The 24,785-nt window shown below is 37.8% G+C and overlaps 1 protein-coding gene and 1 pseudogene across 5 annotated transcripts in view; both read left to right on the plus strand.

The window, feature by feature from the left end:
- Positions 1 to 24,785, plus strand: part of ANKS1B (ankyrin repeat and sterile alpha motif domain containing 1B) — a 1,177,049-nt gene that overhangs the window by 143,861 nt on the left and 1,008,403 nt on the right. For all 5 annotated transcript variants that reach the window (XM_053582560.1, XM_053582555.1, XM_053582557.1 and 2 more), the window contains exon 2: positions 23,384 to 23,464. In XM_053582560.1, coding sequence (XP_053438535.1) covers positions 23,384 to 23,464 — 81 coding nt within the window. The remainder of the gene's footprint in view (positions 1 to 23,383; positions 23,465 to 24,785) is intronic.
- Positions 7,670 to 7,761, plus strand: LOC128582812 (uncharacterized; annotated as a pseudogene).

Raw genomic sequence — 24,785 nt, forward strand, 5'->3', positions numbered from 1 at the left:
TAGGCAGTGGCCTTGGCTCATAGCTTCCCCAGGGGAGTATTTTGAAGGTAATGGTAGTGACATTCAGCAATATGAATATGAGTTTATATGGCACTTTTTCTAGGACAAGTTTGCAGACTTAATTGTTTGACGTCATAGATCTGTCCTATGTTATGTAATCTAGTAGCTACTGTCCATCAGTATATCAAGCCCTTGAAATGTAGCTAGTCCTAATCGCAATGTGCTATAAGTGCAAAATAAATGCTGATTTTTAAAACGGTACAAAAAAGGAAAATAAACCATCTTAGTAATTTTTATATTGACTTTGTTTTTGTTGAATAATACCTTTGAAATAATAGGTTCAATAAAGTATATTAAAAGTACTTTTTGGCTACTAGAAAGTTCAACTTTTCATATACATATGGCTCAGATCCATTTGACCCATACGAAACACTTCCAGTGCATGACAGTAAAATTATATCATCACTAAAGAGAGTAGAATTTAACCGGTAGTAATCAATAGCATGTGCACATGTGTCTAATTCATCCCACAATGGAAGAAAACTATTAAGATACAAGTTAAGAAGAAGAGGGACTTTGTTTTGCATTTCTTAAAATTATCTGATCCATCAGAAGACCATTCTGTGTACTGTGACCCTGTCTGGGGCAGCAGATGTACATTTGGTGTGAATTTCTGTATCTGGTTCCCTGGAGTGAGCTCATGTGTCAAGGCTCAGATGGGAATCAAGCAAAGTTTAAACAGACTTATGTTGTTCCTATGATTTTTCACATAGACTGTTGGAGGGTAAACAATGGACAATCAATTTATAGAGTCGCTTTAAGATTTAAAAAAAATGGGGATTTTAAATAATCTTATTTGCTATACATATGCATATTGGCCCGAGAAACTTAGGCTTACAGTTTATTTTACAATAATCTTTAACATGTTCAAGCTCAGGGAATAAAATATTCTGACTCATGAATGTGTGGTTATTTAAAGGTTCAGTAGAAAATCTGTTTTGTTTATATTTACTCTAAAACAAGTTAGTCTGATTTGTTACATTAGTACAAATAGTATGACAAAGGAAACTAAATCTCTGGTAATTGAGGTTTTAGTACTGTCTCATTCATTTTGAGACTGAATTCTCACATACGGTATTTAAGATATTGATAAGCAGGCATAGGAAATGAGATTTCAGCGTGTACTGGACTCTATAAATCTATAAATTGCCTTTTTGGGGGAATAGATATATAATATGCCTTTTAAACTTTTCCAAGGCATCCCTTCAAGACATCTAGAAAAACTCTTGCATTTTATAAAATGGGTTTAAGTTAATCAAGGTTTTGGTCTCCTAGACCCTCTTTTTAACACATTTCAAGATCATGTTTGAGTAAGGAGAGAAACGCAGTTCAAAAATTCGGAATGAAGCAGAACTTCAGCTCAAAGCTCGAGGTTTTAAACATCCAGCTTCCTTTTTTAAAGGCAGTTTTTAGTTTGAGGGTTTGAGTCTGGCTTATTTATAGTGTTTCAAATGTGTGTGGATGTTCTATGGATTTTGGGGTATGTGCCTGGAGGCTCTGTCAATAGGTACAGTTGAATATATGAGTATATCTATATATATATATGCACTAAATTTCTATTCTAAATCTCCGTGTTTAAAAAAAGAAGTGTCTATATCATTTCGTTGAGAAAAGGAGCCATTCAGTGGAATTTTTTATGCTTCTAATATAATTAAACTTATTTTGATATCAAGGCGCCGACTTGGTATAGGTCAATCAAATCTATAGGCTCCGAATCTTATTTTAGTTTATCAGTATCACGGTTTTTCCTTACTAAATATTTTTGTGGTCTAATAACATGCAGGAAATTTAAGAAAAATATACAAGAGTTAATTTGCAGTATTTTCTCATTTCTTTTCCATTTTTTTTGCCTGAAGTATTCCTAGCACCCTAGTGTTCTCATCAGCTTTAACTGAAACTGAGCTTCCCTGGAAAGGTATCATGGCTGCCCTTGCAGTTCTCAGAGATATCATCATCATCATTGTGCAGTTAGTTCATGATCAAACTTTGGTCATCCTCTCCTGCACAGTATCCTGTCTGCAAATGGATGCTATCTCCCATAGGTTTTATTTTTGACGCATATATTCCTCCTCTCCTTTTGTCTATTACTATGTGTCCATTAGTTCAGATTTCTGTGTTCCTTCCCTGGTTTGTTAAAATAGATGTGAACCTGACTTCTTCATGCTGTTCCCTTTCTACCTGTCACAACCACCCTCATTCTAAAAGTACTGACCCAATCGTGTCAGAAACATGTTCAGTATCTTCCCATGAACCACTTAGGTTCAAGTTGCCTACAGAGTAAAGTCCAAGCTCCTTGACATATTGCAAGGCTCTTCACCATCTGGGTGTAAACCTTACCTTTTCTCTCGCCCTATTTTATTGTCTTCTTTTCTTTAAAGAAATACGTGATGATTACAACTATGCAAACAATTTAGAAAATGGATAACGTGTTTTTGCATGTAGTTTTCTATGTTAATATAAATATTTCTCTCTGTACAATGAGAATACTGATAGTATCCATCTTTTTTTTGTAGAGACAGTTTCACTTTATGGCCCTCGGTAGAGTGCCGTGGCATCACACAGCTCACAGCAACCTCCAACTCCTGGGCTTAAGCAATTCTCTTGCCTCAGCCTCCCAAGCAGGATAGTATCTGTCTTATAATTGTATATATATAAATGAGTAAATATATGTAAAGACTTTGGGTTATTGAGATACCCAATATTCTGCAATTTGATTTTATCACTTAATATGTTTGGGTTAACATTCAAGATCAATACATACAGATCGAAGTTATTTATTTTAATGGTTGTATAATGTTTCATGGTATGGTGAAATCCTAATTAAGTTTTCCTTTTTTTTAAATGGGTGTTCATGAACTTTTTCTTTTGTACTATTAAAATTCTACAGTAAGCTAGATGTGGTGGCTCACGCCTATGATTTTAGCACTTTCGGAGTCTCTCTCTTGCTCAGGCTGGTCTTAAATTCCAGAGCTTAGAGTGAGCAGAGCTTAAGAGTGAGCAGAGCTTAAGAGTGAGCAAGAGTGAGCCTGGACAAATGGAAAGCAGAAAAAAGCAGGCGTTGCAATCCTATTCGCAAACGCAATAGGCTTTAAACCAACCAAAATAAGAAAGGATAAGGATGGACACTTCATATTTGTTAAAAATAATACTCAATATGATGAGATTTCAATTATTAATATTTATGCACCCGACCAGAACCCACCTCAATTTATAAGAGAAACACTAACAGACGTGAGCAACTTGATTTCCTCCAGTTCCATCGTAGTTGGAGATTTTAACACCCCTTTAGCAGTGCTGGATAGATCCTCCAAAAAGAAGCTAAACAAAGAAATTTTAAATTTAAACTTAACCATTCAACATCTGGACTTAACAGACATATACAGAACATTTTATCCCAACAAAACTGAATACACATTCTTCTCATCAGCACACGGAACATACTCCAAAATCGACCACATCCTAGGCCACAAATCTAACCTCAGCGAATTTGAAAAAATAGAAATTTTCCTTGCATCTTCTCAGACCATCATGGAATAAAAGTTGAACTCAATAACAACAGGAACCTGCATACCCATACAAAAACATGGAAGCTAAACAACCTTATGCTGAAGGATAGATGGGTTATAGATGAGATTAAGAAGGAAATCACCAAATATTTGGAACAAAACAACAATCAAGACACGAATTATCAGAAGCTGTGGGATACTGCAAAGGCAGTCCTAAGAGGGAAATTTATAGCACTGCAAGCCTTCCTCAAGAAAATGGAAAGAGAGGAAGTTAATAACTTAATGGGACATCTCAAGCAACTGGAGAAGGAAGAACACTCCAACCCCAAACCCAGCAAAAGAAAAGAAATAACCAAAGTCAGAGCAGAATTAAATGAAATTGAAAACAAAGAATTATACAACAGATCAATAAATCCAAAAGTTGGTTTTTTGAAAAGATCAATAAAATAGATAAACCTTTGGCCAACCTAACCAGGAAAAAAAGAGTAAAATCTCTCATTTCATCAATCAGAAATGGTAACAATGAAATAACAACAGACCCCTCAGAAATTCAAAAAATCCTTAACGAATACTACAAGAAACTTTACTCTCAGAAATATGAAAATCTGAAAGAACTAGACCAATACCTGGAAGTATGCCACCTACCAAGACTTAGCCAGAATGAAGTGGAAATGTGGAACAGGCCTATATCAAGTTCTGAAATAGCAGTAACTATACAAAATCTCTCTAAAAAGAAAAGCCCAGGACCAGATGGCTTTATGTCACAATTCTACCAAGCCTTTAAAGAAGAACTGTACCTATATTACTAAACCTCTTCCAAAATTTAGAAAAAGAAGGAATATTACCCAACACATTCTACGAAGCAAACATCACCTTGATTCCCAAACCAGGGAAAGACTCAACAGAAAATTATAGACCAATATCACTAATGAATATTGATGCAAAAATACTCAATAAGATCCTAACAAACAGAATCCAACAACACATCAAAAAAATTTTACACCATGACCAAGTCGGATTTATCCCAGGGTCTCAAGGCTGGTTCAATATATGTAAATCTATAAATGGAATTCAACACATAAACAAACTTACAAAGAAAGACCATTTGATTCTTTCAATTGATGCAGAAAAAGCTTTTGATAATATCCAGCATCCCTTCATGATCAGAACACTTAAGAAAATTGGTATAGAAGGGACATTTCTTAAACTAATAGAGGCCATCTACAGCAAACCCACAGCCAATATCGTATTGAATGGATTTAAATTGAAATCATTTCCACTTAGATCAGGAACCAGGCAAGGTTGCCCATTGTCTCCATTGCTCTCTAACATTGTAATGGAAGTTTTAGCTATTGCAATTAGGGAAGAAAAGGCGATCAAGGGTATCCACTTAGGGTCAGAAGAGATCAAACTTTCACTCTTCGCAGATGGTATGATCATATATCTGGAAAACACTAGGGATTCTACTACAAAACTTTTAGAAGTGATCAAGGAATACAGCAATGTCTCAGGCTACAACATCAACACCCATAAATCTGTAGTCTTTATATATACCAACAATAACCAAGCCGAAAATTCCTTTCACAGTAGTGCCAAAGAAGATGAAATATTTGGGAGTATACCTAACAAAGGACGTGAAGGATCTCTACAAAGAGAACTATGAAACTCTAAGAAAAGAAATAGGTGAAGATGTTAACAAATGGAAAAACATACCATGCTCATGCCTGGGAATAATCAACATTATTAAAATGTCCATACTTCCCAAAGCAATATATAATTTTAATGCAATTTCTATTAAAGCTCCTTTGTCATATTTTAAAGATCTTGAAAAAATAATACTTCGTTTTATATGGAATCAGAAAAAACCTCGAATAGCCAAAACATTACTCAGCAATAAACACACAGCAGGAGGAATCACGCTACCAGACCTGAGACTGTACTATAAATCAATAGTGATCAAAACATCATGGTATTGGCACAAAAGCAGAGAAGCAGATGTCTGGAACAGAATAGAGAACCAAGAGATGGATCCAGCTACTTACCGTTATTTGATCTTTGACAAGCCAATTAAAAACATTCAGTGGGGAAAAGATTCCCTATTTAACAAGTGGTGCTGGGTGAACTGCCTGGCAACCTGTAGAAGATTGAAACTGGACCCACACCTTTCACCATTAACCAAGATAGACTCTCACTGGATAAAAGAATTAAACATAAGACATGAAACTACAAAAATACTTGAAGAAAGTGCAGGGGAAACTATTGAAGGAATTGGCCTGGGTGAATACTTTATGAGGACTCCCCAGGCAATTGAAGCAGTATCAAAAATACACTACTGGGACCTGATCAAACTAAAAAGCTTCTGCACGGCCAAGAATACAGAAAGTAAAGCAAGCAAACAGCCCTCAGAATGGGAGAAAATATTTGCAGGTTATACCTCCGATAAAGGTCTAATAACCAGAATCCACAGATAACTCAAACATATTAGCAAGAAAAGAACATGTGATCCCATCTCAGGGTGGGCAAGGGACTTGAAGAGAAACTTCTCTAAAGAAGACAGATGCACGATCTACAAACACATGAAAAAAACTCATCATCCTTAATCATCAGAGAAATGCAATCCAAACTACTTTGAGATATCACCTAACCCCAGTAATAGTAGCCCACATAACAAAATCCCAAAACCAGAGATGTTGGCTTGGATGTGGAGAAAAGGGCACACTTCTACAATGCTGGTGGGAATGCACACTAGTACGTTCCTTCTGGAAGGATGTTTGGAGAATACTTAGAGACCTAAAAATAGACCTGCCATTCGATCCGATAATTCCTCTACCCAGAAGACCAAAAATCACAATATAACAAAGACATCTGTACCAGAATGTTTATTGCAGCCCAATTCATAATGGCTAAGTCATGGAAGAAGCCCAAGTGCCCATCGACCCACGAATGGACTAGCAAATTGTGGTACATGTATACCATAGAATATTATGCAGCCTTAAAGAAAGATGGATACTTTACCTCTTTCATGTTTACATGGATGGAGCTGGAACATATTCTTCTTAGCAAAGTATCTCAGGAATGGAAGAAAAAGTATCCAATGTACTCAGCCCTACTATGAAGCTAATTTATAGCTTTCCCATGAAGGCTATAACCCAACTATAGCACAAGACTATGGGGAAAGGGCCAAGGAAAGGGAAGGGAGCGGGGAGGTGTGGGTGGAGGGCAGGTAATGGGTGGGGCCACACCTATGGTGCATCCTAGAATGGGTACAGGCAAAACTTACTAAAGGCAGAATACAAATGTCTACGTACATTAACTAAGAAAATGCCACGAAGGCTACGTTGAACAGTTTGATGAGAATATTTCAGATTGTATATGAAACTAGCACATTGTACCCCTTGATTGCACTAATGTACACAGCTATGATTTAACAACAACAATAAAAAAATAAAATAAAATAGGTAGAAGATAAAAAAAAAAAGAGTGAACCTGGAACAAGAGTGATACCTTATCTCTACTAAACATAGAAAAACTAGCTGGGCATAGTGGTGTGTGCCTGTAGTCCCAGCTACTTGGGAGGCTAGGCAAGAGGATTGATTGCTGAAGCCCAAGAGTTTGAGGTTGCTATGACCTGTGATGCCACAGTACTCTAGCCTGGGCAAGAGTGAGACCCTGACTGAAAGAAAAAAAACAAACAAAAAACTACAGTCAATATTTGTGTGTGTGTAGTCTTCATGTTAATACTATTCTGTCATAGACATCAATTCTAAAATGTAGAGTTTTGGGGTCAAAAAGTATTCACATTTGAAATTAGTTATAGGTACCAGATATATAGATACTAGATATTGCCATGATACTTTCCTGGAAAGAATTCACATTTTAATCAGCATGCTGTGAGAACCACTACTTTTTTCCACATTTGTTGCCTCCATTGTTAGTTATCAGTGATTTCCTTGAAATTTTATACTCATCTGATGATAGAGAAACAGACCAACCCTGTTCTATTTTGAACTTTTCTGGCCGTGGAGAGGTTGGTTATATTTTTAGTTGTTTGTTAGCCATTTGCATTTCTCTTCCGTGAATTTCCTGCTAATATTCTCTGGCTGGTGCTCGCTTCGGCAGCACAGCTCCGAAGAGAAGATTGGCAGGGCCTCTGCACAAGGATGACGTGTACGTTTATGAAACATCCATATTTTTTTAGTAAACAGTAAGTTAGGGTATACTTTAAAATAACTAAAATAGTTGCATTGGAATGTTCCTACCACAAAGAAATGTTAAATTCCTAAGGTGATGGATACCCTAATTACCTTGATTTGATTAATTTGCCTTGTATGCCTGTATCAGAACATCACATGTACCCTATAAAGTTAGATGTAGGTCATTATGAAAGTTTTGAGACAGACTCTGCAATGGACCATCCTTTCCCTTCAAGAGACACAGTCCTGACATCTTTTCTGATTAACCCATGCACGTTTCAACTTGCTTGGCTCATTCATGTGGCTGGGAGGGCTTTATTTGTTTCTGTCCATGCAGATTTTGCGTTTCTTGATGTTTGTGTATCTTTCATGATGACCCACATGTACAACTATTATGCACTCATCATAATTAAAAATAAAAAATTAAAAAAATCCTCAGACTGTTTTTTTTCTATTTCAAAATTTTATTACTTTAAAGGAAAGTAATACTTATCTCTTTATCTGTCACATATATTGAACCGTTGTGTAAAACCTAAGAAGAATTGGGTTCTCTCTAGGAGCCCTGGCTGCTCTCTACTCCCAGAAAGGTTGACAAAGCCAAAGCTAATTGGTAGGCGCTCCCACCATAGGCTGTTGGGCCTTATAAGACGTTAAGGTGTGGGCCTGTGTAAAGGAGCTAGAGAGAAAGAAAGGAAAGGCAGTTTTGCTGGAGAGGGAGAAAGATGAGTCCTAAGATCCTGAGGCAGGCAGTGCTAAAAATATGGTGATCCAGCTTGGCCCGCCAAAGAACAATGACGGCTGGAACCAAAAAAAAAAAAGAAAAGAAAAAAAGAAAAATAGCTGGGTGTTGTCGTGGGCACCTATAATCCCAGCTACTTGGGAGGCAGGGGCAGGAGAATCACTTGAGCCCAGGAGTTAGAGGTTGCTGTGAGCTGTGATGCCACAGCACTCTACCCAGGGCCACAGCTTGTGGCTCTGTCTGAAAAACAAAATAAAGAAAGAAAGAAATCTGGTAATGAGAACAGAGAAAGAAGGGGCCCTGCATATCCAAAGAAGTCCACAGTATTTACAACTCCAAGTCACATTGTGATGAGTATTCTCACAGCTGAATATATGTGGAAACTAATAATTACTTCGTGAAAATAATTCCTCTTAAGTAGAGTTTCTAGGGAAAAAGTTTGTATACTCTTAAGGCCTTAAAATATTGTATTGTCACATCTTCTTCTAGAAAAATGGTACCCATTTACATTTGTTTTTTTTATTAAATCATAGCTGTGCACATTGATATGATCATGGGGCATCATTCACTAGCTTCACAGACCGTTTACCAAGTTTCACATATATCCTTGTAAGATGCACCGCTGGTGTAATCCCACCAATCCCCTTCCCTCTACCCACCTCCCCCTCCCTCCCCTCCCTTTCCCCCTTCCCCCTATTCTTAGGTTGTAACTGGGTTATAGCTTTCATTTGAAAACCCTAAATTGGTTTCATAGTAGGGCTGAGTACATTGGGTACTTTTTCTTCCATTCTTGAGATACTTTACTAAGAAGAATATGTTCCAGCTCCATCCATGTTAACATGAAAGAGGTAAAGTCTCCATCTTTCTTTAAGGCTGCATAATATTCCATGGTGTACATATACCACAGTTTATTAATCCATTCGTGGATCGATGGGCACTTGGGCTTCTTCCATGACTTAGCAATTATGAATTGGGCTGCAATAAACATTCTGGTACAAATATCTTTGTTATGATGTGATTTTTGGTCTTCTGGGTATATGCCCAGTAGAGGGATTACAGGATTGAATGGCAGATCTACTTTTAGATCTCTAAGTGTTCTCCATATCTCTTTCCAAAAGGAATGTATTAATTTGCATTCCCACCAGCAGTGCAGAAGTGTTCCCTTTTCTCCACATCCGCGCCAACATCTCTGGTCTTGGGATTTTGTGATATAGGCTAGTCTCACTGGAGTTAGATGGTATCTCAAAGTAGTTTTGATTTGCATTTCTCTGGTGATTAAAGATGATGGGCATTTTTTCATATGTCTGAAGGCTGGCTCCTGTCTTCTTCAGAGAAGTTTCTCTTCAAATCCCTTGCCCAGCCTGCGATGGGATCACTTGTTCTATTCTTGCTAATGTGTTTGAGTTCTCTCTGGATTCTGGTTATTAAACCTTTGTCGGAGACATAACCTGCAAATATCTTCTCCCATTCTGAGGGCTGTTTGCTTGCTTTACTTATGGTGTTCTTGGCTGTGCAGCAGCTTTTTAGTTTGATCAGGTCCCAGTAGTGTATTTTTGAAGCTTCTTCAATTGCCCGGGGGGTCTTCCACATAAAATACTCGCCCAGCCCGATTTCTTCAAGGGTTTTCCTTGCACTCTCCTCTAGTATCTTTATAGTTTCATGTCTTAAGTTTAAATCTTTGATCCAGTGAGAGTCTATCTTAGTTAATGGTGAAAGGTATGGGTCCAGTTTCAGTCTTTTGCAGGTTGCCAGCCAGTTCTCCCAGGACCATTTGCTAAATAGGGAATCTTTTCCCCACTGAATATTTTTAATTGGCTTGTCAAGATTAAATAACGGTAAGTAGCTGGGTTTATCTCTTGGTTCTCTATTCTGTTCCAGACATCTACTTCTCTGTTTTTGTGCCAATGCCATGCTGTTTTGATCACTATCGATTTGTAGTATAGTCTGAGGTCTGGTAGCGTAATTCCTTCTGCTTTGTTTTTATTTCTGAGTAATGTCTTGGCTATTCGAGGTTTTTCCGATTCCATATAAAAGGAAGCATTGTTTTTTCAAGATCTTTAAAGTATAACAGTGGAGCTTTAATAGGGATTGCATTAAAATTATATATTGCTTTGGGTAGTATGGACATTTTAACAATGTTGATTCTTCCCAGCCATGAGCATGGTATGTTTTTCCATTTGTTAACATTTTCAGCTATTTCTTTTCTTAGAGTTTCATAGTTCTCTTTATAGAGATCTTTCATGTCCTTTGTTAGATAAATTGCCAAATATTTCATCTTCTTTGGCACTACTGTGAATGGGATAGAGTCCTTAACTGTTTTTTCAACTTGACTATTGTTGGTATATATAAAGGCTACCGATTTATGAATGTTGATTTGTAACCTGAGACGCTGCTGTATTCCTTGATCACTTCTAAGAGTTTTGTAGTAGAGTCCCTAGTGTTTTCCAGATATACAATCATATCATCTGTGAAGAGTGAAAGTTTGATCTCTTCTGACCCTATATGGATACCCTTGATCGCCTTTTCTTCCCTAATTGCGGTGGGTAAAACTTCCATTACAATGTTAAAGAGCAATGGAGACAATGGGCAGCCTTGTCTGGTTCCTGATCTGAGTGGAAATGATTCCAATTTAACTCCATTCAATATGATATTGGCTATGGGTTTGCTTTAGATGGTCTCTATCAGTTTAAGAAATGTCCCTTCTATACCGATTTTCTTAAGTGTTCTGATCATGAAGGGATGCTGGATATTATCTTTTCTGCATCGATTGAGAGAATCATATGGTCTTTGTTTTTTAATTTGTTTATGTGCTGGATTAAATTTATAGATTTATGTATATTGAACCAGCCTTGAGACCCTGGGATAAAACCGACTTGGTCATGATGTGTAATTTGTTTGATGTGTTGCTGGATTCTGTTTGTTAGGATCTTGTTGAATATTTTTGCATGTATGTTCATTAGTGATATTGGTCTATAATTTTCTTTTCTTGTTGGATCTTTTCCTGGTTTGGGGATCGGGGTGATGTTTGCTTCATAGAATGTGTTGGGAAGTCATCCTTCTTTTTCTACCTTTTGGAACAAGTTGAGTAATATAGGTACTAATTCCTCTTTAAAAGTTTGGTAGAATTCTGACGTGAAACCATGTGGTCCTGGGCTTTTCTTTTTAGGGAGGTTTTGTATGGTTGATGCTATTTCCGAACTTGATATGGGCCTGTACAACATTTCCACTTGATTCTGGCTAAGTCTTGGAAGGTGATGTGCTTCCAAGTATTGGTCAATTTCCTTCAGATTTTCATATTTCTCAGAATACAGTTTCTTGTAATATTCATTAAGGATTTTTTGGATTTTTGAGGAGTCTGTTGTTATTTCATCTTTGTTGTTTCTGATTGATGAGATTAGAGATTTTACTCTTTTTTTCCTGATTAGGTTGGCCAAAGGTTTATCTATTTTATTGACCTTTTCAAAAAACCAGCTTTTTGATTTATTGATCTGTTGTATTATTCTTCTGTTTTCAATTTCATTTAATTCTGCTCTAATTTTGGTTATTTGTTTTCTTCTACTGGTTTTGGGGTTGGAATGTTCTTCCTTTTCCAGTTGCTTGAGATGTCCCACTAAGTTGTTAACTTCCTCTCTTTCCATTCTCTTGAGGAAGGCTTGAAGTGCTATAAATTTCCCTCTTAGAACCGCCTTTGCAGTGTCCCAGAGGTTCTGATAGTTCATGTGTTCATTGTTGTTTTGTTCCAAAAAATTGGCGATTTCTTTCTTAATCTCATCTCTGACCCAGCTATCATCCAGCATAAGGTTATTTTACTTCTATGTTTTTGTATGAGTATGCAGATTCCTGTTGTTACTCAGCTGAAGTTTTATTCCATGGTGGTCTGAGAAGATGCATGGAATAATTTCTATTCCTTTAAATTTACTGAGGTTAGACTTGTGACCTAAGATGTGATCAATTTTGGAGTAAGTTCCGTGGACTGATGAGAAGTATGTGTATTCAGTTTGGTTGGGATGACATGTTCTGTAGATGTCTGCTAAATCCAAATGTTGGATGGTTACGTTTAAATCTAAGATTTCTTTGCTCAGCTTCTTGTTGGAGGATTGATCCAACACTGACAATGGAGTGTTGAAATCTCCGACGATTATGGAGCAGGAGGAAATCAAGTTGCTCATGTCTGTTAGAGTTTCTCTTATAAATTGTGGTGCATTCTGTTTGGGTGCATAGATATTAATAATTGAGATCTCATCATAGTGAGTATTACCCTTAACAAATATGAAGTGACCATTCTTGTCCTTCCTTACTTTTGTTGGTTTAAAGCGTATTGTATCTGCAAATAAAATTGCAACACCTGCTTTTTTCTGATTACCATTTGCCTGAAATATGGATGACCATCCTTTCACCCTGAGTCTGTATTTGTCTTTTAAGTTAAGATGTGACTCTTGTATGCAACAGATATCTGGCCTGAGTTTTTGTATCCAGTCAGCTAACTTATACCTCTTTAGAGGACAGTTTAAGCCGTTCACATTAATGGAGAATATTGATAAGTCTGGTGAAGTTTTCGGTATAGAGTTTTTCAAAAGTCCAGTGGGAATTTTTAATCCTTTTGCCAGTGTGGAAATTGGAGTTTGATCTAAAGTTTCTGAGTGAGTTTACTTTTGTAGTATAGGATTGGGTTGGTCATTATGGAGGATAGGTCTGAGAATATCCTGAAGAGCTGGTTTGGTTATGGCAAATTTCTTCAACATATGAATGTCATTAAAGTATTTAATTTCTCCATCATAAATGAAACTCAGTTTAGCTGGATACAAGATCCGGGGTTGAAAGTTATTTTGCTTTAGGAGATTAAAAGTCAGTGACCACCCTCTTCTGGCTTAAAAAGTTTCAGCAGAGAGATCTGCAGTCATTCTAATATTCTTCCCTTTGAAGGTAATGGTTTTCTTTCTCCTGGCAGCTTTGAGGATTTTCTCCTTCATATTAACTTTAGTGAAGTTAATTATGATATGCCTGGGGGATGTCATATTGGGGTTGAGTCGTGCTGGGGTTCTGAAGCTGTCTGCTATCTGAATTTCAGAATCTCTAGGCATGTCTGGAAAATTCTCTTTCATAATTTCATGGAGAAGAGCCTCTGTGCCCAGCGAGGCTACTTCATCTGTTTCTGGAACTCCTATGATTTGGATATTCGCCTTCTTTGAATTATCCCAGAGCTCTCTAAGAGAATGATCCGTTTTTGCTCTACATTTCTCTTCCTCTTTGAGAGTTTGGGAGTGTTCAAAGGCTTTATCTTCGATGTCAGAAATCCTTTCTTCTACTTGCTCCATTCTGTTGCTGAGGGATTCTACTGTATTTTTCATATCTTTGAGGGCTGCAAATTCTTCCTTCAGTGTGTCTAATTCTTTGGTGGTTTTGTCTTTAAATTCGTTAAATTCTTGAGACAACTTTTGAATTTCTCCTCGAATTCCTAATTCCACTTTGTTAATCTTGTCTGCAGTCCAAATTCTGAATTCGATTTCTGACATCTCAGCCAGTTGTTTATGAATGGGATCTTCAGTTGCATCTGCCATATCTTTCCTTGGGGGTTTGATCTATTCTGGTTATTCATGTTACCGGAGATTTTCCGCTGATTCTGCCCCATGGTTGCTTTACTCCCTCTGATTTTTTCCCCTGGGGCTTTGTCAAGGGCCTATACAGTGTTGTGGCCTCAGAAACTGGGCCTGTCTGGTATGGTGGGGCTAAGTGGTTCTGTCTTGTTTTCAGCTGGTTTCTGTTCCACCCTAGTGAAACAGATACTCTGGATTGAAGTCTCAGCTGTGGAGAAATGTCAGGAATTAAGTCACTCCACCCCCCACCGGCAAACAATTGGAAAAGAAAAATCAAACCTTCCTACCACCGTGCACCCAGGGCACCACCTGATTTGTCCTCAGGCGATTGGTTCAGTTCAAAAAGTCCAAATCAAGTGTCTCAGTCTGCACCCGTCTCGGGTGAGAGAGTTTAAGAGGTCTCTGGGAACTGGATCACAGGGGTCTGGTGACTACTCTGGTGTGGCTTGCTCCAGTGCTGCATGGAGTCAGGAGGAGCCACCCAGCCAATAGATCAGTCTGGGAAGATTGCTGTCTCCTTCCCCACCTTGCACCGCTGTCACACCCAGTCACTGATAGCCCTGCAGTTGGCTGACCCAGTTGCCTGTAGTGAATCGGTACTACAGGAGTTTGCACCTGCCTGAATTACAAGGAAGTCTGCCAGGCCGCTGAGCTCTGCCTCTCTCCAGCAGGAGGAGGTGAGGCCTGACAACCTCGGGTGCTTGATGAAGGTTGGGGGGTTTTCACTCAGGTCCAGTCTCGCCCCTGATTAATGTTACCGACAGAACAGAACAGAACAACTCTGCGGTTCCCCTGCAGAAGAGAAGCTGAATTGAGTTCCAAATCAGCTTGTCTTTGCTCTTGTATTGTCTATAGGCTGACAATCCCCTGAGGGCCAGGTGCGTCTTAGGTTTAGTAAAGCGGACCTCTGGGTTAGCCCCGCCCTGGGAGTTTCCCTGGATTTGCAAGTTGGAGTAGCCTCAGGCAAATCCTATACTCAGAGTCTCTGGTTGCCCAGGGAGATGGGGGGTGTGGCTTCAGAATATTCGGTCATAAGCCGTATTGCTAGCAAAAGAGGGCTGTTGTTTTATGGCTCAGGCAACCGCTGCTCTGGTGTAGCTCCCTTCCGGCCAACCGTCCTCTCTCCGCTCCCATACCCCAGAGTCTGCACCGACCGGCTGCAACCCAGCACTGTCTACACCCCTCGAGCAATCGCCCAAGAGTGTGGACCCCTGGAGAACAGGCCTCCAGACCTTGGAGCGAGAGCAGAGTGGAGTGCGGCGAGTGCTGGGAGCCTGGGGTTGCGGGCAGAGAACACACACAGCTTTACGCAGTTTTATGCCTGGCCCTATTGTCACCAAAAGACGGCTATCGCACTGTGCCTCAGGGAACTGCCACTCCGGTGCAGTCCCCTCTCCGCCCACCGACCGGGACTGGCCTCCAGACCCCAGTGTGTGCGAAGGGGAGCGCTAGGAGCTCAGAATTCCAGGTAGAGACTATATACAGTTTATACAGTTTTGTGACTGGCAGGAGGACGCTGTGGCACCCTAGTAGGGGAGATAGGTCCAGTTTTTAGAAGGTGTCTCCCGTGAAGTGTAGTGGGAGGACCTTTGAACTCTGCCCGATTGTTTGTGGGGCACTCTGAGCTGTTCTCATGGGGGAGAGGACTCCCGTCCACTTGGTGATGGATTTTGTACCTTTTGTTTGTATCCTTGTGGTCGCAGCTCACCTCAGCGGGGTTGACGTGTGTTCTTCAACCTTCTCTCTTAGTGCAGCTCAAACCCACCAGGTTACTTGCTGAATTTTTGTCCTTTAACTCTCCTACTGGATGGGAGCCTCTGTGGAAAGCTGGCTTCAGTCAGCCATCTTGTCTCCTTCCCCCTCCCCATTTACATTTTCACCACAAGTTTATTATAATGTTTTTTCTCTATATCTGGTCCATCACTGAATTGGCATTTCCCCTCCCAATTTGATAAAATTATGTAATGGTATTCAGAAAAGGAATCAGACAATTGCTTCAATGTAGCAATTGTCTGATTCCTTTTCTGAATGTATTTATGTTTGTTCCTTCTTTATGAGGTTTTTCTTTCTAGTCCTTGTCTTAAACATTGTTATTAAATTTTAAGCCTTTTTAATTTTATGAAGGCAAAAAGTGGAGACCTAATAAACACATGTATATGTAAAAATAAAAAAAAATATGTAATGGTATGGGTTTCTTTTCTCTCTTTGATTTCCAGTGAGGTTGACATTTTTCATGTATGTATTGACATATATATGTGTGTGTGTACATATACTTTTTTTTTTTTTTTGAGACAGAGTCTCACTACGTTGCCCTGGGTAGAGTGCCATGGCGTCACAGCTCAAAGCCATCTCACACTATTGGGCTTAAGTGATTTTCTTGCCTCTGCCTCCCAAGTAACTGGGACTACAGGTGCCTGCCACAATACCCAGCTATTTTTTTGCTGTGGTTGTCATTGCTGTTTAGCAGGCCCGGGCCAGGTTTGAACCCTCCAGCCTTGGTGTATGTGGCCGGCCCCCTAACCGCTGAGCTATGTGCACCAAGTCAGACATTTTTATATTTTATGTAACTCATGTTTATGTGGAACCTAAAATCTTCCAGTCACTGCTCTAAATACTGAAGATAGAGAGTGAAGCTTCCATTCTAGTGGGGAGGCAGAATCAAATAAATACATAGTGTGACGTCAGCTGGTGCTGAGTCCCATACCTCGGGTGCCAGAGTGATGAGGGGGTGCTATTTTGGGCTGAGTAATCCTGGAGGAGGAATTCTGAAGAGGTGGCATTTGAGCAGAATGATTGAGCCATATGATTATCCAAGGAAAAAGCCTCTAGGCAGAGAGAGTTTCAATTCAACAGCCATAAGGTACAAGCCCTGTGTTTTCCAGAAAGACTGTATAGTTGGAATTGGGTGTATGAGGAAGAGTTGGTAAGAAATGAGGTTTGAGAGGAAAGCAAGTGCAGATTATACTGGATTTAATTTTGCTAAATAGCATGAGGTAGGAATTGAATGATTTTTTTTTTCTTCTCCAAGAAAAAAACATTTTTCTCGGGACTATTTATTGAATGATTTTACCCAATCCTTTTCTTCCTTCTTTCAAATGTCAAGATTATTTCTATATGTTATTATTGGTCTGTTTCTTGGGCCTCTCTTGTATTCATTGATTTCTCTATTCTGGCACCAGAATAACACTCTTCAGTATTGATTTGTAATACATTTTAAGAATTGGTGGTACATATATCCCATTATTGCTTCTTCTTTCATAATTTTTTCTCCTATAAATTCTTTTATGATATATGCAGTTGAGAACCTTTAGTTGAGGTTTCCCTAAAATACCCCATAGTGATTTATGCTGGAGTTGCCTTAAGCAGAAATATTAATTTAGGGAGTTATAGATTTTTCTACTGTAGCATTTAGTTCATGATAAGAATAACAGGAATATTGATAACAAACAATTATTGGGTATTTACTATGCTGTAGGCATGATACTCACTGCTTGTATTATAAAATCTGGGTGTCTATTTTTCTCTATTTAATTGCAAGCTCTTTGGAGAAAGATGATATCTTACTCATTTTGTTTTGATGATTAGACCTGTTGTATTTTCTTGCATATAGTGAAATTTAAAATATATTTTAAATGTATTAAAACTGCATACAGATTGTATGTAGTTGTAAGTTATGAATAATTTCTTGTCATTTTAGGTTGCCTGAATTGTGAAGAGTTGTTAGTATTACTAAAGTTTAAGGAGATTAGACCTGGATCTGTGTTTTGGAAATTTGATTTACTTGTTTAATTGAAATTTAAAAGACCACATCAGACTCATTTCTTCTTAAGATTTTTTACCAAAGCTACTCATGCACTTTTTAGTTTGAAAATTAATGTCATCGACTGCTGATAATTTTTTATAAATGATCTATTCTATTGCTTTCTCTCTCCTCTTTTTTATGTTTTTACATTAAGAACCTTTTATTCAATGTTGGGACTTTTGAAGATGTGCTCTACTTTTCTTAAGATTTCCCTTCTATTTTTCTACATCTTTGCCTTTTTTACCTAATTCTCTGGGATATTTTGTCAGCTTTATTTTCAATTCCCCTGCTGAGTTTTAAGTTTCTGCTATCATCTATATATATAATTTTTTAATTTAGAACCCTTATCTCTCATTTTCTCTTCATTGCATTTTTATTTATTTATTTTTTTAAATTTAATCTCTTTTTATTATTATTATTATTTTTTATTAAATCATGGCTATATTCATTGATGCAATCATGGGGTACCATGCACTGTTTTTATATGCAATTTGAAATATTTTCATCACAGCGGTTAACATAGCCTTCACGGCATTTTCTTAGTTATTGTGTTAAGACATTTATATTCTACATTGAGTAAATTTCACATGTACCCTTGTAAGATGCACTGTAGGTGTGGTCCCACCAATTACTCTCCCTCCACCCATCCTCCCCTCTCCCCTCCCCTCCCTTTCTCCTTTCCCCATATTCTTGGGCTATAATTGGGTTATAGCTTTCATATGAAAGCTGTAAATTGGTTTCATAGTAGGGCTGAGTACATTGGATACTTTTTCTTCCATTCTTGGGATACTTTGCTAAGAATATGTTCCAGCTCCATCCATGTAAACATGAAAGAAGTAAAGCCTCCATCTTTCTTTAATGCTGCATAATATTTCATGGTATAAATATACCACAATTTATTAATCCATTCATGGGGCGATGGGCACTTGGGCTTCTTCCATGACTTAGCAATTATGCATTGGGCTTCAGTAAACATTCATTGCATTTTTTTTTTTTTTTTTTTTGTAGAGACAGAGTCTCACTGTACCGCCCTCGGGTAGAGGGCCGTGGCATCACACGGCTCACAGCAACCTCTAACTCTTGGGCTTACGCGATTCTCTTGCCTCAGCCTCCTGAGCAGCTGGGACCACAGGCGCCCGCCCCAACGCCAGGCTATTTTTTTGTTGCAGTTTGGCCGGGGCTGGGTTTTAACCCGCCCCTCTCGGCATATTGGGCCGGCGCCCTACTCACTGAGCCACAGGCGCCGCCCCATTCATTGCATTTTTAAAAACATTTATTATCTTTTCTTATTTTGAGAAGCTAGTAATGATACTATTTTTGAAAATGTTTTTCCCCTGCATAGTCCAAATTTCCTCCAAGTTACATTTTTCTGTAGTTTGTTTCTAATTTTTTGTTTCAGCCTCTTTAATAATAAATGATTTCCCCGGATGGCTGGAGGTGTGTGGTTATTTGTTCATATTCGAGAGTGGAGGTTTTCAAAAGCTAATGGGAGACTTTGAGTCCATGATGTTGGAAGTTACCATTGCAGGCTTTTCAGTGGTGTCCTGGATCTGCTTGTATCAGCTTAGGAAATACAATTGTTAGCTCTCTTCCCGTCCCTGGGTTACGTGACCTCAAATGGGAGTATTTACATCACAGAAGTTGATGAAGCCTGTAAATCAGGGCTCATCCTCCCACCCCAACCTTTTTTGCATTGTTGGTTGCAAAATACTTCCCAGTACCCTAGCTTTACCATGGGGGGCTGATTAGGGATTCTCCCATCAGGATTGCCTTGGGAAAACCCTCACTGTCAGTTTACTTAAGTCCTTGTGCATTATTTTTGTTTGTATAGATAAGAAGATTCCAGTATACCGTGCATAGTGTGTAAGCCTGGCAGTTCCTATTTTAGAAGCCCAGTTAGGGAAGATCTTTGTGGTTTTCAGCATTCAGTATGTAAACATTCATTGAGTATTTCATTTCTAGTTGGTACCTTTGCTTTCAATTGTGCTTGTTACCCTCTAGTCCGGAGACTATACTATATTTTATTCATGCCAGAGACTAAATCTCCTATACTGCTGGGGAGATGAAGGAGCCATTTACTCTGGTGTTCTGGGAAGGGGAAGGAATCTGAGAACCTAAATGATGTAGGTTTTTAATCAATGTTGTAGGGTATTTAAATATTCCATTTCTTTTATTTCCGAGTAGTAGTCCATCATGCGGATATATTGCAATTTGTTTATTTGTTCACTTGCTAATGGACGTTTGGGTTGTTTCAGTTTGGGGCTAATGCTGTTATTAATATTCCTGTACAAATCTTTGTGTGAACTGATGCTTTCATGTCTCTTGACTAAACACCTAGCGTGGAAGGGCTAAATTAGACAGTAGTTGTATGTTTACCTTTTTCAGAAACTGTCAAATTGTTTCTCTAAGTGGGTGTACTATTTTACATGCCCGTTAGCAGTTTGTGAGAGTTCTGGTTGGTTTCACAATAGGTTTGTGAAGTCCTTCTAATGATGCCAATTCTGATAGGTATATAGTAATATCTTCTTACGATTTTTCAAAAATTAATTTTGTTGTGTATTTTTGAGGTATACAGCGTGATGTTATGGGACACATATGGATAGTCAAAAAGGTTATTATAGCGGAGCGAATGAACATAGTTACCCAATTTTTTTCATGGCAATAACAGCTAAAATCTTATTTGGTTTGAATCTCATGTACATATAATTTAATTACTTGCAGTCCTCATGTCCTACATCAGATCTCTAGACCTGTTCACCCTCCACGTTGGCTACCTTGTGTCCTCTGACATTTATCTTCCCATTTCCTCCCCCCTCCAACCCCTGGCAGCCACTCTTTTTATCTCTGTATGTTTGATTTTTTTCTAGATTCCACATATAAGTGAGATCATAGAATATTTTTCTTTCTGTGTCTGGCTTATTTTATGTAGCATAATGTCCTCCAGGCTCATAATGTTGTGGCGAATAGCAATATCTCATTCACTTTCGGGCCGAATAATATTCCATTGTACGTATGTACCACAGTTTCTTTATCCATTTGCCTGTTGGATGCTTAGGTTGTTTCTGGATAATGCTGCAATGAACACAAGAGTGTGGATCTTTTTAGGAGGTAGCTATTTTAGTTCCTTGGGGGCTGTATGCCTTGAAGAGGGATTGCTGTTCATATGATCATTCTATTTTTAATTTTGGAGACTTTCATATTGTTTTCCATAATGGCTGTGTCAATCTACATTCCCCACCAATAGTATACAAGATCCTTCCCAACATTCGTCTTTTGACTTTTTGATAATAGCCCTCCTAATGAGTATGAGGTAGTATCTCTTAGTGGTTTTGATTTGATGATTAATGATATTAAGCATCTTTTCATATACCTATTCGTCATTTTTATGTCATCTTTTGAGAAATGTCTATTCAAGTCCTTGGCCTAAAGTTTTTAAATTTTGAGTTGTTGTTTTTTTTTTTCCATTGTTGAGTTCTATGAGTTTTTAAATACATTTTGGATATTAACCCCTTATCAGATATATGGTTTACAAATATTTTTTAACTAATCTATAGGCTGTGGTTTCATTTTGATGATTGTTGCCTTTTCTGCACAGACTTTTTTAGTTTGACGTAGTCCCATTCATTTATTTTTTATTTTGTGGCCTGACCTTTGGTGTGGTATCCAAAAAGTCATTGGTAAGGTCAATGCCCTGTAGCTTTCTTCTTACATTTTATTATAGGAATGTAATAGTTTTATAGTTTCTGGTTTTGTATTTAAGACTTTAATCCATTTTGAGGTGATTTTTGTATGTGATGTAAGAAAAGGGTTTGATTTTATTCTTTACTTCTGGAAATCCAGTTTTCATAGCACCATCTATTGAAGAGACTGTCCTTCCTCATTGTGCTCTGTTGGTGCCTTTATCAAAAATTAGTTGTCCTTATAGGTGTATATTTATTTCTGGGATCTCTATTTTGTTCTTCTGGTTTACATGTTTGTTTTTATAAAAAAGTACCATACTGTTTTGATTACTATAGTTTTGTAATATAATTTGAAATCAGAAGAGTGATGCCCCCCGTTTCATTTTTCTTTCTCAGGATTGTTTTGGCTATTTGGGGTTTTTTATGGTTCTGTATGAATTTTAGGATTTTGTCTTCTATTTCTGTGAATTGTGTTATTGGGAATTTAGTAGGGATTACATTCAATCTGTGTAATGTAAGTATGTTGCACACTCAAAATTTAGTGACTCCATAACGGAGCCATTATTTTCTCCTCATTCTGCACTGTCCTCCAAGCAAATTTGCTCCTTCTTGTCCATTTCACATCTTAGTTAGTGTTGCCATTTTCCTTCTAGTCACATAAGCCTGAAGTACGAGTCATTATAGACTCCTGCCTCCTATTTCCCACTCTCCTCCAGTAGAATCCCTGCATCTTACTAATTCCTCTTTTAACTCTCAAACAAGTGTATTCTGTTTATTTTCATGGTCCCACTTAAGTTTAAGTCAGTTATAATCTCTTGTTTTGAATAGCTATTCATTCTCTTCTCTGAGATGCCTATGTGCTCTCTGGTACCTCAACTATCTCACTGTTTTGTAATTATTAGTTTATGTGTTTGTCCTCTCTATTATACTGTGCTCTTGTAAAGAAGGGACGTGGGTTATAATTTTGTGTTGTCAGTGCCTACCTTAATATGTGACATGCAGTTGGTGTACAATAAATGTTTTTGTGAATACATGAATTAGTTTGTTGTTAGATATCATCTTTGATAGTTTTAATATCATCATGAACATCAGATAACTTTTTGTTCTGCTTTTGGAAAAGTGTCTTTCAGTGTCTTATTTTTCAGAACCTAAATATAGTGCCTTTAATTGTAGTGATCAGAGATAAAATGGACTCTTTTATATAGTTACATGTTATCCTCAGGACATACTGTATAGTAAAACCAGTGACAACTGCAAAATTGTTAGGATCACCTTATGGTTTACAACAGTCTAAATCTTTGATTTTATTTTTTCAAGTATGAAATATTGATTACATTTTCTTGGTAGCAATAGAATGGCAAGAAGAGTTTATGTTCTTCCCATAATGAAAAAATATAACTTCTGTAAATCACTGCCATCTCAGAATGAGTGTGTTAAAAGAGATAAGGCAAGTGTCACAAATCTTTATTCTTCGATATAGAATATAGTAGCTGAATGTTAATTGCTTCCAGTATTTAAGTAATGGTAGAAAGTAATGGTGAATTTTTATATCCAAAGTTTAATGCATGACAGTGGACACACATTTGCTAATAATTTCTGAATATAGTTACATTCCCTATTCATTTCTCTGCTCCAAATAAATGAAGTTGATGTTGTGAGAGGAACTCATGAAAGATGGCAATCATTTTCTGCATGACTAAAATTTCCATATGCAACATGCTGCTGGCTGTATGACCATGGGGCTGCTTTTTGTTTTTCAAAGCAAAGTTCTGCTTAAATGTTAATTCTATGCTTGTGCTTTATTTGCAGCATCTGGCGAGGCCCCAATGTGAACTGCACAGACAGTTCGGGTTACACTGCTTTACACCATGCAGCCTTAAATGGACATAAGTAAGTGCCACTTATTTGGACTGGAATCTTATGTATTTAGTTCCATGTGATGAAGTTAATCACGTCTGATGCTACCTTTCTTGTGTCACCATGAGTTCATTCGGAGAGGCACCAGGCAGCAACGCTGACAAGTTAAACTTGGCAGGAATGTGGCTGAGGGTGATTGTGTGCAGAGCGTAAGCTGAGAGGGATGTTCTGAAATACTCAGATATCACACAGGGAGAATGGAGGAGATGACAGGCTCATGCTAGTCGTGGGTAGCTTTAGGCAGACAATGGGATAAAACCTTCTTACCTTTCTACCTTTTTGGCATCTCCCTGTATTCACCCATTCTGGGAGTATTCACTAGGATTGAAATCTCAACAGATTCGTGCTGTTACAAGCCACAATCACTTATGTGAACCACTTTCAAATCCTTCATATTTGAACTAAAATGTTTTCTATTTGTCATTCGTGATTGCCTTTTTGATTTTAAACTTCTCAAACTCAAACTTTTTTTAAAACTCATGGAATCATGTTTCAAATAATGTGATTATTCATATACATTGTGGAGAATGAAAGAATATGGAACTATAACCACTACTTTTTTCCAGTATTCCATTTTAGCTAGGTATCTTAATGGTTTATTGACAGAGTCAAAATGTGGTGAGACCTCTGATTCAGAGATGTGTTCTCTCCTACTAGAAGAAAAATGACTGTCTTTCTGTATCTCCCTTGCCTCTCTGATTTTCCCTTGCCCACGATTCAAGTTTGTCTACCCAGATCTGTATCATTTCATTTCCCTTTACTCTTTTTAGATAGGATAATCAGTGATTTTTTTATTTTTTATTCTTCTGGTTACCTTTTATTTTCCTTTTTTTTTTTTATTGTTGGGGATTCATTGAGAGTGCACAGAACCAGTTTACGTTGATTGCTTTTGTTAGATAAGGACCCTCTCATATTTGTGTCCCCCGCCAAAAGGTGAACCACACCCCTTAACCCTTACTTCCTTCCCTCCTTCCCTTTCTCAGCTCCATGGTATACTATTCAGCCACAAAAAAGATGGAGACTTTACATCCTTTGTATTAACCTGGATGGAAGTAATCAGTGCTTCAAAATACTAGTGATCTTTTGCTTTCCCACCTAACATTTCTTTTATTCTGTTAATTGAGATGAAAAGGACTTAGTCATACTTGATTTTAAGCTTCGTGGCCATAAAGCTCTCAATGTAAGATATTTATTATTTTTTATCATTACTTATTGCTGTGACATTTTTTATTTTAAAACTTGTTGTGTAAATATAACTATTAGTATGTTTGGAAAATCATTTGAATTACATAAA

Source organism: Nycticebus coucang, chromosome 3 (genome assembly GCF_027406575.1).
Source record: "Nycticebus coucang isolate mNycCou1 chromosome 3, mNycCou1.pri, whole genome shotgun sequence".
NCBI classification, from domain to species: Eukaryota; Metazoa; Chordata; class Mammalia; order Primates; family Lorisidae; genus Nycticebus; species Nycticebus coucang.